The sequence below is a fragment of the Lacerta agilis genome, chromosome 3 (genome assembly GCF_009819535.1).
Source record: "Lacerta agilis isolate rLacAgi1 chromosome 3, rLacAgi1.pri, whole genome shotgun sequence".
NCBI classification, from domain to species: Eukaryota; Metazoa; Chordata; class Lepidosauria; order Squamata; family Lacertidae; genus Lacerta; species Lacerta agilis.
Genome location: NC_046314.1, coordinates 99,427,865 through 99,441,380, shown reverse-complemented (window position 1 = coordinate 99,441,380; position 13,516 = coordinate 99,427,865). Strand labels below are relative to the sequence as shown.

Below are 13,516 nucleotides of genomic sequence, written 5' to 3'. Positions count from 1 at the left end.
CCATTAAAAACTACAAAATAAAGCAGTAAAAGAGCACCCAAAGCAAGTGATTTATTGGGGACAATTGGGCTGCAATCCTATACCCACTTTCCATAGAGTAGCCTAAGCCCCATCGAACAAAACGGGATGAAGATATGCACAGGATTTCACTGTTAAGGTTTAAAATGCAGAGAAAAAGGGGAGTTAAGTCCATGCCCGGCTCTTCCTGTGTGTTAACTGTTCAAGACATGGGGGCGGGGGCAGTTAAACTGTGGAATTTGATACTACAAGGTATCAGCAGCTTGGAGGTTTTAAAAGATTAGACAAGTTAATGGAGGATAGATACTAGTCATGACGGCCATGCCTCCAAATACTGCCCCCCTCGGCTCCGCCCATGTTCTCCTGCCACACTAGTATGCATAGCTGTCAACCTTTCCCTTTTTTTTGCAGGAAATACCCTTATTATTATAGCATTGGGAAACAGCAGGGAGGGTTGACAGCTATGCAGTATGACGTGCCTCACCCTTAGAGAACCACTATTCTAAGCGTTATGTTCTCCCTGCTAAACCCATTTCCCAGAACAGGCAGCTTCTAGCCCCCCAAATGTCCTCGGACCTCAACTCCTATCATTTTCTGACCACCAGCTATGCCGTCCGAAGATGAGGGGCCTCGTAGTCCAGCCATACCTAGCGAAGTCCCACCTTTCCCACCCAATCTAGGAACTCCCTTTTGAGCACAGCGAGCCAAAACGCGCGTAATTACGCACGGGATTGCGCCGTGCGCAAGACCTCATCCTTAGATCGCTATGTATGGATCCTCAGGTCACCCGAGGCACGCTCCTGGGCTTCCCTCTTGGCAAGGGGCCAGCTGGGGAACAAAAAGATTCCCCCTTCCCTACTCCCTCCCTCTCCCGGCCTTGGCTCCCTAAGTAATCCGGAGTGCACTCAACTTCCTTTCCTGATTGGAGCCGGGGCTGTTCCGGGGCCTGGTAGCGCCGCGCGGCAATCACTTCCTGCTCCTCCCCTTCGCCGCTCGCCTTGCCGGGACTTGGAGAGCCTGGGTTTCCCTCGCAGGCTCCGGTGGCGCTGCGCGCCGCTTTCAAACGCCGATCCTGCAGCCGCGATTGGAGGGGCGCAAGGAGAAGGCGTCGCCTTAAAAAAAAACCAAACACCCGGCTCTTTGCGCCGCCGGGAAACACCCGCTACGGGAAGGTGAGTGTGGAGAGAAGAACAAGGAGCGTGTAGCGGGAGGGATGCGGGGAACTTGGGAGCTTCCGGGGCGACAGCAGGGAGCTGCGTTCATACGTGTGGGGTTCTGCCAAGTGCCCGGTGGGTTCTGAAATAAAAACGGGTCGAGGGGAAGCAGGCAGGCAGGCAAGCAACGCCTCCCACCTGCCCTCCACGGTTGTAGGGCTGTCGGATCGCTGCAAGTTTGTGATGTTAGCTATGAACAAAAATCTGCCCTTATTCCCTTATGGGTACACAGGAGCCCTTATAGAGTCCTTTGTAGGTTCTCCATCGGTAGGAGAGATTAACAGAGGGCTGACATCCTTGGACAGCTCTTTGGTCATGGTGGCTACTTTGGAATCTGCTGGATTGATTGCTTCTGTCGACAGGTGTCTTTTGTACAGGTACTGTAAGGAGCTGGGATTACAGGTAAAACCTCTCCCTTACAGCAGGTGCTTCTAATCTCGGCTCTTTACATACAGTGAATATACCAGGTAGCCTGACATCTGGCTGGTTGATAGGGGATCAAATACTTATTTCACTCATTATACTGCACATCAATCTCTGACTTTTGTCTTCTAGGGGTTTTCCTGTTGTTATTCTGTCTCTCACAGCTACAATAAACCTACCATTAAAATTACGGACTGGTCATTTCTTCATCAGAGGGCAAACGGGCAAATTTAGCAGGGGATCAAATATTTTTTGCCCTCACTGTATTTTCTGCTTTTCTGCTGCCAGTATCCAGAGTCACAGTTAAGCAGTTGAAAGTGTTATATTTGCACCAACTGATTGAAGTGGGAAACTGTGTTTTGATATTGGATATTTCACCTTTCAGATGTCGGCTCTGCCTAGAAGAACTAGAACAGCACCAAAACCAGCGATTCCGGAAGATGAGCTGTCTTCCTTCCTTATATCGTGAGTTGAAATTTGTGTGTAGTACTTTTAAAATCCAAATAACCCCTAATTGGAACAAGTTGCATCAGTCTAACTGTAGTAAGGTTTGGAAAGGTATACATACGGATATTATGTTGGAATAAATTGAGACTGTCCATTATGGAGAGACTGGCTGCATCTAAAATGATGATTGTACCATGATTACTTTTTTTTGTTTCAGACGCTGGCAGTTCAATAGCTCATCTGAACAAATGGCAGAATTTTTTAAAAAATAAGTTTATATCTCGGTTTGGATAACAATAGCTCATATGAACAAATGGCAGGAATTTTTAAAATAAATTTCAATTTCAATTGGACTGACCATGTATTAAAAAAAAAACAACTTTATTACACCTCTACCCATTGGTTGGTGGTTGGGGCATTCTGAATTTAAGTAGTTACAGTGGTACCTCGGTTTTCGAACATAATCCGTGCTGGAAGACCGTTCGAGTTCTGAAACGTTCGAAAACCGAAAACTCAACAGCTGACAGCTAGGCCTCAGGATCTTGCACACAGCGGAAGCCATGTGGCATGTTCGACTTCTGAGGTGTGTTCGAAAACTGAAGCATTTACTTCTGGGTTTATTGCGTTCGTAAATCGAAATGTTCGTCAACAGAGACGTTTGAAAACCCGAGGTACCACTGTATTATGAAGCAAGTCAACTTAGCCACATTGATGTGATCCAGTAAGAGAACCTAGTGGTCAGCACAGGAGGATATAGTAATTGATGGTGTTCCTAAAGTGGTATTAGTGGGCATAAAAAGGTAAAGGGACCCCTGACCATTAGGTCCAGTCGCGGACGACTCTGGGGTTGTGGCGCTCATCTTGCTTTATTGGCCGAGGGAGCCGGCGTACAACTTCCGCATCATGTGGCCAGCATGACTAAGCTGCTTCTGGTGAACCAGAGCAGTGCACGGAAACTCTGTTTACCTTCCCGCCGGAGTGGTACCTATTTATCTACTTGCACTTTGATGTGCTTTCGAACCGCTAGGTTGGCAGGAGCAGGGACCAAGCAACAGGAGCTCACCCCATCGCGGGGATTTGAACCGCCGACCTTCTGATCGGCAAGCGCTAGGCTCTGTGGTTTAACCCACAGTGCCACCCGTGTCCCAATTAGTGGGCCTGCTGCACAGTAAAAATTTCCTGTCAGGCCTGGTCCTCATGCAGCTGTTAGTATCCAGGTGTCACTCACAATAAACTAGAGTAATGCTTGCTCTGGGATTTGTGACTGCAGTACATTGTTTATTGCTTCATTTATGGTTCAATGGTCTCGTTAGATAGTAAAATTCATGTTAAATTGCTGTTTTAGAGGTTGTTTTTAAAGTCGGGAACGGATTAATCCATTTTGCATTGCTTTCTATGGGAAAACGTGCCTTGCTTTTGGACGCTTTGGTTTTGGAACGGACTTCCGGAACAGATTAAGTTTGAGAACCAAGTGCCACCATATTTAAAAGGGCATTGGATGCCAGTCAGCCCAAGGCCTGGTGAAGAGGAACGTTTTTTGCCTGGTGTCTAAAGGTGTATAATGGAGGTGCCAGGCAAGCCTCCCTGGGGAGAACATTCCAGAAACAGAGAGCCCTTAACTCTGAGCCGACCTGGCATTGGGCAACAGCACCCCGCAGACCCGAGGGGCTGGCTGATAGGACAACCGCAATTCCCCACGTAGGAGAAGGGGCTGGCACCAACTGCCTGTGCTGTGTGCCCCTTACCCGGCTTGCCCCACCTCCCATACTATATGTCCCCCCCCTGCCCTGAACCACTGCGATTCCTTCCCCGCTCTCTCTGCTCCCCCCCTCTTCCAGGCACATTCCACAAAGAACCCTGGAATTAAACACGTACAAGTTAAAAGCAATTGAAAGCAGTTTAAACATTTTAAATATTGAGGTCACGATAAGAAAACCAAAAGCGGCATGCCCCAAACCAGAGGTCTGTTCAGCTGCCACAGCTTTCACATCTGCAGTCAGCCAAGGCCGCCCCCTCCTAGGCTGGGTGGAAGAGGCCTGCTTGCCAGGCAGGGAGCAGGTCCCACAAGACTCACATCCCATAATGACATGGAGTGACACCGTGTCAGGGCATTCTTGATGGAAGTAGTGAGCAGCTTGTAACCACCGATAACTTAGGGTTAGGGTTTTCTTTGCTATAGGCCACACCTGTAATGATGCCAAGTGTGTTTGTGTGGGGTCGGGGGCCTACCCCTGCCCTAGTGGACTACAATATATGATGGGTGAGCAAGCATTTGGCTAGGTCACTCACACTTTGTATAGGCCTCCTCTTTTGGCAAAGTCACTTGAGTAACGCAGATGGAGTCCAAAGAGAAAAGTCCTGATAACAGTGTGCGGAGGAACGGGACAAAAGCTGCGTACATTTCGAGGAAATTTAACAGAAAGGTTTTTTTCCCTTTCCTAGGTCACGCCTTGTACATAGAGGAGACATACAGCGATGCATAAAAATGTCCTCAGAATCACACACCAATCAGAAGCACATTTTACCTCAGCAAAGGCCATGCCACTCTGCCACACCTCTACCTGTTTTCCCAGTCGGCTAGCTGACTTAAACCAAGATAGGACTACGATGTCCAAGATCTGAGTTACTCAGGATGGCACCCCGCTTCTCAGAAAGAGGCGGGCAGCAATTTGTTGTTTTACTCCGCCCTTGCCCTCCATTGTGCTTCTGCGATCTCTTGTGTGTCCCTTGGCCTCAAATAGTGAGATGTGTTTTTTCCTCCCCCTTTCTTTAACACAACGGAATCTCATATAGCTTCTCTAAAGTCAGTTCCTTCTTTATTTAGCTCTCAGAATCGGAAGAGGAAGAGGAATGGGAGCCAAAAAAGAAGTTGCAAGGAAGCCAGGTGTGCCCAAAACAAAAGTGTCGAGAGCGAAAAAACCCACTGTAGCTGCCCAGAAGAACCAGCCTGTGCCTAGGAAAAGGACCAAGGAAGGTGGCAGTAAAAGAGGAATTGGTAAGTCGTAGAATCTAGAATCAGTTTACTTTTCAAAGCATTGGAAAGAGTGGATAACAATTGCATAAAGGTAAAGGACCCCTGGATGGTTAAGTCCAGTCAAAGGCTACTATGGATGCTCATCTTGCTTCAGGCCAAGGGAGTCGGTGTTTGTCCACAGACAGATTTGTTTTGTTATGTGGCCAACATGACTAAACAGCTTCTGGCACATGGTGGACTGTGATTAGTGCCAGAGTGCATAGAAACGCCATTTGCCTTCCTGCCAGAGTCGTACCTATTTATCTGCTTGCACTGGTATGCTTTCAAACTGCTTAGGTTGGCAGAAGCTGGAGAGAGCAACAGGAGATCACCCTGTCATGCAGATTCAACCAGTGTGTGTAGTGGTTAAGAGTGGTAGACTCGTAATCTGGGGAACCGGGTTCGTGTCTCCGCTCCTCCACATGCAGCTGCTGGGTGACCTTGGGCTAGTCACACTTCTCTGAAGTCTCTCAGCCCCACTCACCCTCACAGAGTGTTGTTGTGGGGGAGGAAGGGAAAGGAGATGTTAGCTGCTTTGAGACTCCTTGGGTAGTGAAAAGTGGATATCAAATCCAAACTCCTTCTCCTCCTCTTCTTCTGATTGGCAAGCGCAAGAGGCTCAGTGGTTTAGACCACAGCGCCACCCGTGGTCCCTCGTAAAAAATAATTTCTGTGGGAGCAGGGGGTCTACACCCTGGAGATCCCCAAACCCAGTTTGATTTTTTCACAGGTGCGTGGGGGAATTTTCTTCTCTATTAACGGTAGGCTGTAATTCTGTGCTTATGTATTTGGGAGAAAGTCCCACTGAATGCAATGGGGCTTACTTCTGAGTAAAGATGTACAAGAGCGCAGTGGTAAAAGTGAAAAAGACTCCTGAGTCCACAGTCTAAAGTTGTGCACGCAGAACTTCATGCAAGCAGAATCTGACCTTTCATTTTGTTCTGGGCACCAGATGAATTTATGTAGCATGGACAGCACAACCCATGACTTATGGAAGAGAATGGAAAGTCTCTGAATACATGAACAGCATAAGAGCATGCTGGATCAGACCAATGGCCCTAGTCCATTATCCTGCTCCCAGAGCTCCTCAAGCAGGACCTGAGCACAAGAGCTCCTCTCCTGTTGCTTCCAGCAGAGCTGTGCCATTGCAGTTAGTAGCTATCAATAGCTCTATTCTCCATGAATTTGTCCAGGCTTCTTTTAAAGCCATCCAAGTCGGTGGCCATCATTTTGGAGTTACTAAATTTGCGCCTCCAGATCAGACATATTCAACTGGTTGACCGTGATTGCCAGATAGATTGCTGTGGTGCTCCAGGTTGATCGTGGGATTAATTAAAGTGGGCAATGAATGTATGCGCGCTCCGGTACTAGGTTCCATTGCCACCGCTGGCGCTGGGAAAGCTTGTATTGCCTGCGGTGGCGGCAGAGTGGGGGAAGGAAGGAGGGTGGCACAGTGTTGTGCAAGCGTTGTTTTTTTGTTTTTGTTTTTGCACTCCCCCCTCCCCAAAAGCTCAACAACTCTGGGCAAAGCTCCCCCCAAACAAGCTCTTGCCAATGACAATGGGTAGATTTTTTTAATACTGGGAGTAGATCACAGTCTCTTGGGAGTTGGACGTGCATGCTCTAGATGAACAAAACCGGGTCTTGTTTTGGAATAAAAAACAATTCTGTCTAAAAATATGGTTCAATAGCTTTAAATCACAGAACTTAAACTCAACCAACTTAATAAAGTTACATTCACTTAGTGATGCATTTTTGTTCTGAGGTTATGCTTATGGAAAGGCCAGAAAACTACAGTTGTACATCCAAAGCAGCTTCCGCCATATCCATTTATGACTCTTGGAGCGAGGCTGAAACTGGTGTCCTCATGTGACTAGGCAGGCCGTGCAACGTCCGTGCGTTTAATCGCTCCTGTTTTATCAACGTGCATTCTAAACGTGTTTTTTGGTGGCTTGGGCAGGACACATCGGTGCCTATTGCTGCTCCTGCAGGGAACGAAGGTGAATTTCCTCTGCTGCAGCATAAGGAAGAGGAAGATGTCAAGCCGAGATCTGCAGCCCGAAAGCTCCCCCTGAAAGGGCGCCCAGCCCACAGCCTGGAGAACGCCGAAGGACCCTCCACAAGTGCCGCGGCAACGGAACAAAAGATGAAGTCGGAAGAGCCTGAAGAAGATTTCACATTCGATGAGCCTCCTTTAAAAAAATCGAAATCAGCCACATGTCCTCAGGGAAAGCCTGTGAAATGTGCCGTGAGTGCCAAATTGGACGAAGACCATAAAATGAACTGGGACATTGTGCAGGTATGAGATCTTTTCCCTTTCATAACAAAGCTCACATAAAACCTGTTGCAGCATAAAGAAAGCCTGTGGTCTGGACCGAGGCATAAATTTGGTTTCTGTTGTATATAATAGCCAGTGCTGGATGTATTCCAGGAAGCAAATTAGCCTTTATTTATTTTTATAAAATAAATTGCATACTTTCCCCTGTTCTAATGAGAACCTACCCTGAGCGAAAGCAATGGTGCAGGAAGGTTACAATTAGTGTTGGGTTTCATGAGGGAATATCAAAAAGAGGTCATTCAGATATTCATGAACAGAATGGGGGGGTAATAGGAGGTTTCTGTTTTTCAAACTATCGAACCTTGGCGTTACAAACTCCACAGGTAGGGAGATACTGAAAAAATTAAAAAAGAACGGTGTACAGTCGTACCTCGGGTTACGTCTGCTTCGGCTTACATATTTCAGTTTATGTACTCCAGTAACCTGGAAGTGTTTTTCGGTGCGTGGATGCTTCTGTGCATGTCCACGCGGTCTGCACATGCACAGAAGCGTCCTGCGCAGTTCGCGCATGCGCAGAAGCGCAATATCACGCTTTGCGCATGTGCAAAATGGACGCTTGGGTTACGTACTTTTCGGGGTGCAAACGGCACCCCGGAATGGATTGGGTACGTACCCGAGGTACTACTGTTTCTTGTTCACCTTCATTGTGGTTTACAGGTTTTAAAGCTTATTCATGAAAAAAGGACGACAGTTTTATAGGCAGTTTATTCTCATTCCCGGTATTTGATACTGGGAACGGATGTAGCTCATGATGGAGCGTCTGCTTTGCATGCAGAAGATCCCACGTTGAATCCCTGGCATCTCCAGGTACAGCTCAGGATTGTCCACTGCCTGAAAACTTTGGAGAGATGCCGCCATTGACACATCTGGGGTGAATTGACCCAATGAGCTGACTCTATATAAGGCAGTTTCCTATGTCCCCATTTCTTTTTAAGCATGAGGTATTTTGAGGTATTTAATTTAAAAACAACAACAAATCAACATATTATTATTATTATTATTATTATTATTATTATTATTATTATTAATTTCATACACCGTCCATCTGGCTGGGTTTCCCAGCCACCCTGGGTGGCTCCCAACAGAATACGATAAAGACATCAAACATTAAAAACTCCCCTAAACAGGGCTGCCTTCAGATGTCTTCTAAAAGTCGATAGTTGTTTATTTCCTTGACATCTGATGGGAGGGCGTCCCAACAGGGCAGGCGCCACCACCCAGAAGGCCCTCTGCCTCGTTCCCCTGTAACCTCACTTATTGCAGTGAGGGGAACTGCCAGAAGGCCCTCGGCACTGGACCTCAGTGTCCAGACTGAACGATGGGGGTGGAGATGCCCTTCAGGGATACAGGACCAAGGCTGTTTAGGGCTTTAAAGGTCAGCACCAACACATTGAATTGTGCTCAGAAACGTACTGGGAGCCAATGCAGGTCTTTCATGACCAGAGTTATGTGGTCTCGGCGGCCGCTCCCAGTCACCAGTCTAGCTGCCACATTCTGGATTAGTTGTAGTTTCAGAGTCACCTTCAAAGGTAGCCCCACATAGAGCGCATTGCATTAGTCCAAGCGGGAGATAACCAGAGCATGCACCACTCTGGTGAGACAGTCCGCGGGCAGGTTGGGTCTCAGCCTGCGTACCAGATGGAGCTGGTAGACAGCTGCCCTGGACACAGAATTGACCTGTGCCTCCATGGACAGCTGAGAAGTCCAAAATGACTCCCAGGCTGCACACCTGGTCCTTCAGGGGCACAGGTTTACCAGGATCATGCCTTGCCTTCTAGTCAGAGGAGGATTTTCTTCACAACATTTGTGCTTTCTGGAGAATATATAAAGGCCTCTCGGAGAGACTTCATTTACTCGCCCTTCACAAAAGAATGTTTCCCTCAGGCTCCCAACTTTACCTTTCCCCAGCACCATCCTGAGGGGGGAAATTGTGAGAAATGATGTTTTTGATCATTGTATGTCTTCCAATTGTCTTTTATGAAGGAGCATTTTACAAATACCATATTTAGCTTCCGTTAAATCAGCTGAACATGTTCTCCCATTTCATGTATCCTGTGGGTGTAGCCATTCCGTCCTTGCATTTCTTTCATTGAGTTGTATCCCCCAAATTTAATCCGAACTGTTGCCATAATTATTGCGTTGTCTGTTTGTTTCAAATACCAAAAACAAGAGAACATATATTCCCTGACCAATAGCTACGAATGTTTTTTAAAAAGGCAATGTAGCCTATAAAATGTTATATAGATCTGCTTCCATGTAATGGATAATACATCTTTAAAACGATAGTTGCTTTATAAAATAAATAGAGCCGGTATATAGTTTAAATATTTATACCCTGTCTAATAATAATGAAAAATAAAAATCAAAAGCAGCCATGTACAAATGAAACGACAGCAGAAAATCCAGTGATGAAGCAGCTTAAAATCAAAACTATCATAAAACTTAATAAAAGCCAGAATGAATAAAACCAGAAAGATTATACAGTGTACCTCGGTTTAAGAACAGTCTGGTTTAAGAACGATTTGGTTTACAAACTCCGCAAAACCGGAAATAGTGTCCGGTTTGAGAACATTACCTCAGTTTATGAACGGAAGCAAATGGCGGAAAGGGCACTGGCAGTGGGAGGCCTCATTAGGGAAATCGCGCCTCGGATTAAAAACGGACTTCTGGAATGGATTAAGTTCGTAAACGGAGGTACCACTGTATAATTATGTTAGGTACCAAAGGCCTTCTTAAATAGGAAGGTCTTAAAATTGTGGCAGAAGACCACCATGACAATTGGCCGCTGATGGCTTTTTACTCTGACTTTATTTATTTACATTTAGGTTTCTTACCTACTCTTTACCACGAAGGTCCAAAAGTGGATTACCGCAGTAAATCTGCAATTTTGAAACATATAAAAGAGTTACAATCTTTTTTAAAAAAGGAAATTATAAGTCACAATGGTACATACAAGGAAATCGCATACTTATACATAGATATATACACAAAGTACAGCTGGTTATGTTTTGTAAAGAATGAGAATATGTGTAATTGTATGTAATTTTGTTAATAAATAAATAAATAATTTAAAAGGAAATTATAAAAAGTAAAAGCAGATAAAGCAGTTTAAAATCAATAACATATATTAAAAATGTTTGTTGTTGTTAGAGACATTTAAAAACAATTCTGCATATAAAACAGGCATTGCCTAATCTCCTTTTAAAGCTGTCTAAGTTGCCCAGTTGCATCTTGTGGTAGCAAATTCCATATTTTTTAACATTGATCCACGAAAATAAGTACTTCATTTGGTTGTGCCAAATCTCCCACAGTTCAGCTTTAACCAGGTGATCCCAGGTTCTAGGAGGAGGGAAAACTCCAATTTTATCAGGATTTGGCAGAATAGGCCACGTTGACACCATACATTTGAAGCGCTATGATACCACTTTAAGCTGCATGGCTTCCCCCAAAGAATTCTGGGAACTTTCGTTTGTTAAAGGTGCTGAGAGTTGTTGGGAGACCCGTGCTCCACTCCCAGAACTACAATTCCCACCCCTACCCCACAGAGGAAGGGAGTTAAACCAGCTTGGGAATTGTAGCTCTGAGAAGGGAATGGGGGGGATCTCCTATTCAGCGCCCTTAACGAACTTACAGCTCTCATAATTATTTGGGGGAAGCCTTGACTGCTTAAAGGGGTATCATAAAACTCTAAAAGTATGGTGTGGGTGTGGGTTTATTTGCTGCAGGCAGGGCTGGCCCAGGACCTTTTGCCGTTAGAGAGAAAACAGAAAATGCTGTCTGCTCTCTGCTGCCTTCTCCTCCAGCGGGCGGCTGCTAGCAGGCGTGCAGTAGAGGAGGAGGAAGTAGCAACTGACAAGTTCAGGAGGTGGCAAGAGGTGCACTTGCCAGAGGCCAGATCTGGCAGCCCTCCCAGCTGCCTGGAGCCTGCTGCCATGAGGTCACTGCCTCACCTTGCCTCATGGGTGAGCTGGCCCTGGCTGCCAGAGATTGAGATTTTGGGGGGATTTCCAGGCTTATTCTTCACTGCCAGGAGAATATAGGGTTGCCAGGTGTCCACTATTTGAGTGGACAATCCACTTTTTCACATTATGTTCGCTATTTTTTTTCACAAAATAGTGGACTTTTTTTTATTCAAAGCTTATGAGATATGGTATTTTAATACATGTTAAAATGTTTGTAAGAAAATATATAATTTAATTTAATTTAACCCCCCCCCCCCGCTTGTCCGCTATTTTTTGGAAGCAGACATGGCAACCCTAAGAAGAAAAGAGAAGGAGATCTTTTGCTTCTGTTGCCTCACACCAGCCTGCCCTCTCCCGCACAGTGCAGTAGTAACTTGGGTTACAAACACCTTGGGTTACAAACACTTCGGGTTACAGACTCCGCTAACCCGGAAGTAGTTAAGAACTTTGCCCTAGGATGAGAACAGAAATCATGCACCAGCGCCATGGCGGCAGCAAGAGGCCCCATTAGCTGAAGTGGTACCTCGGGTTAAGAACAGTTTCAGGTTAAGAACAGACCTCCGGAACGAATTAAGTTTGTAACCAGAGGTACCACTGTACTGGGCTGTACAAGCTTATTCAGCCATACCTTGATTCTCAAATTTAATCTGTTCTGGGAGTCCGTTCAACTCTGGAAACATTTCGAAAACTAAGGCACAGCTTCCAATTGGCTTCAGGAGTTTCCTGCAGTCAGTTGGACGCAGAGTAAGCCACGTCAGACGTCCGGCTCCCAAAAAACGTTCGCAAATCGGAACACTCACTTCTGGGTTTGCGACTTTTGGGAGCCGATTTGTTCGACAACTAAGGCGTTTGACTACCAACAACAACAACAACAACAACAACAACAACAACCCTCTTGTGAGAATCCCAATTGACTTGCCGGGCTTCTTATTTACTGTTTCAGGTCTTGTCGCAAAGGACTGGCGTTGAAGAATGGGTGTGTGCGAACATAATCCGCCTCTTCAACGACGACAATACTATTCCTTTCATTGCCCGGTACCGAAAAGAGCTTATAAACAACATGGAGGCCGATGCGCTGCGTGAAGTGCAGCAGACGCTGGAAGAACTACAGTATGCCATGGGTTGGAGGGCTGTGGCAGTGGAAAGGGACAGAGGACACATAAAAAGTCAATAATAATAATAAGTTTTAAATTACGACATGCCCTTCACTTCCAGGTCCCAGGGCAGGGCAGGTTGCAACTGTTTAAAATTAAAAACAGTCAAAACAGATTGCAATCATAGGAATCGGGTAGGCCTTGGTCACCGAAAGCTGTATAGTAAAAGTACCAGACACACTTTTGTGGGGCGAGAATTCTACAGCTTACATGCTACCATAGAAAATACCCTCTCCTGCCCCCCACCACAAGCTTCTAAAGATTGCAGAACTACTGAGAGGGCCCCTTCTGCTGAGAGGGTCTGTAGAGAAGGACATGGCCTTTTAGATATTTTCAGCCTAAGTTGTTTAGAGTATTTAAATGCTTAAAACAACAATAATAATAATAATTTATTATTTATACCCCACCCATCTGGCTGGGTTTCCCAAGCCACTCTGGGCAGCTCCCAAAAGAATATTAAAATCATGATAAAACATCAAACATTAAAAACTTCCCTAAACAGGGCTACCTTCAGGTGTCTTCTAAAAGTCAGATAGTTGTTTATTTCCTTAACATCTGATGGGAGGGCGTTCCACAGGGCAGGTGCCACTACCGAGAAGGCCCTCTGCTTGGTTCCCTGTAACCTCACTTCTCGCAGGGAGGGAACCGCTAGAAGGCCCTCGGCGCTGGATCTCAGCTGAGCAATGGGGATGCTCCTTCAGGTATACTGGGCTGAGGCCATTTAGGACTTAAAAGGTCAGCACCAGCACTTTGAATTGTGCTCGTAAACATACTGGGAACCAGTATTAGATCTTTCAGGACCGAAGTTATATGGTCTTGGTGGCCATTTCTAGTCACTAGTCTAGCTGCTGCATTCTGGATTAATCATCATCATCATGAATTTATAAAAAAAAAAATGAAAAAACCATATCCAAGTTTTCTAGGTGACACAAATGGATGTCTAAGAA

The 13,516-nt window shown here is 45.8% G+C and overlaps 1 protein-coding gene across 1 annotated transcript in view; it reads left to right on the top strand.

Annotated features, from left to right (window-relative positions):
• Positions 1 to 993: 993 nt before the first annotated feature.
• SRBD1 (S1 RNA binding domain 1) overlaps positions 994 to 13,516 on the top strand; it is a 173,608-nt gene continuing 161,085 nt past the window's right edge. Inside the window, 7 exon segments of the mRNA XM_033144900.1 lie at positions 994 to 1,190; positions 2,041 to 2,120; positions 4,911 to 4,969; positions 4,972 to 5,072; positions 5,074 to 5,097; positions 7,076 to 7,414; positions 12,359 to 12,525. Of these exon segments, the coding sequence (XP_033000791.1) occupies positions 2,041 to 2,120; positions 4,911 to 4,969; positions 4,972 to 5,072; positions 5,074 to 5,097; positions 7,076 to 7,414; positions 12,359 to 12,525 (770 nt within the window). The 5' untranslated portion in view covers positions 994 to 1,190.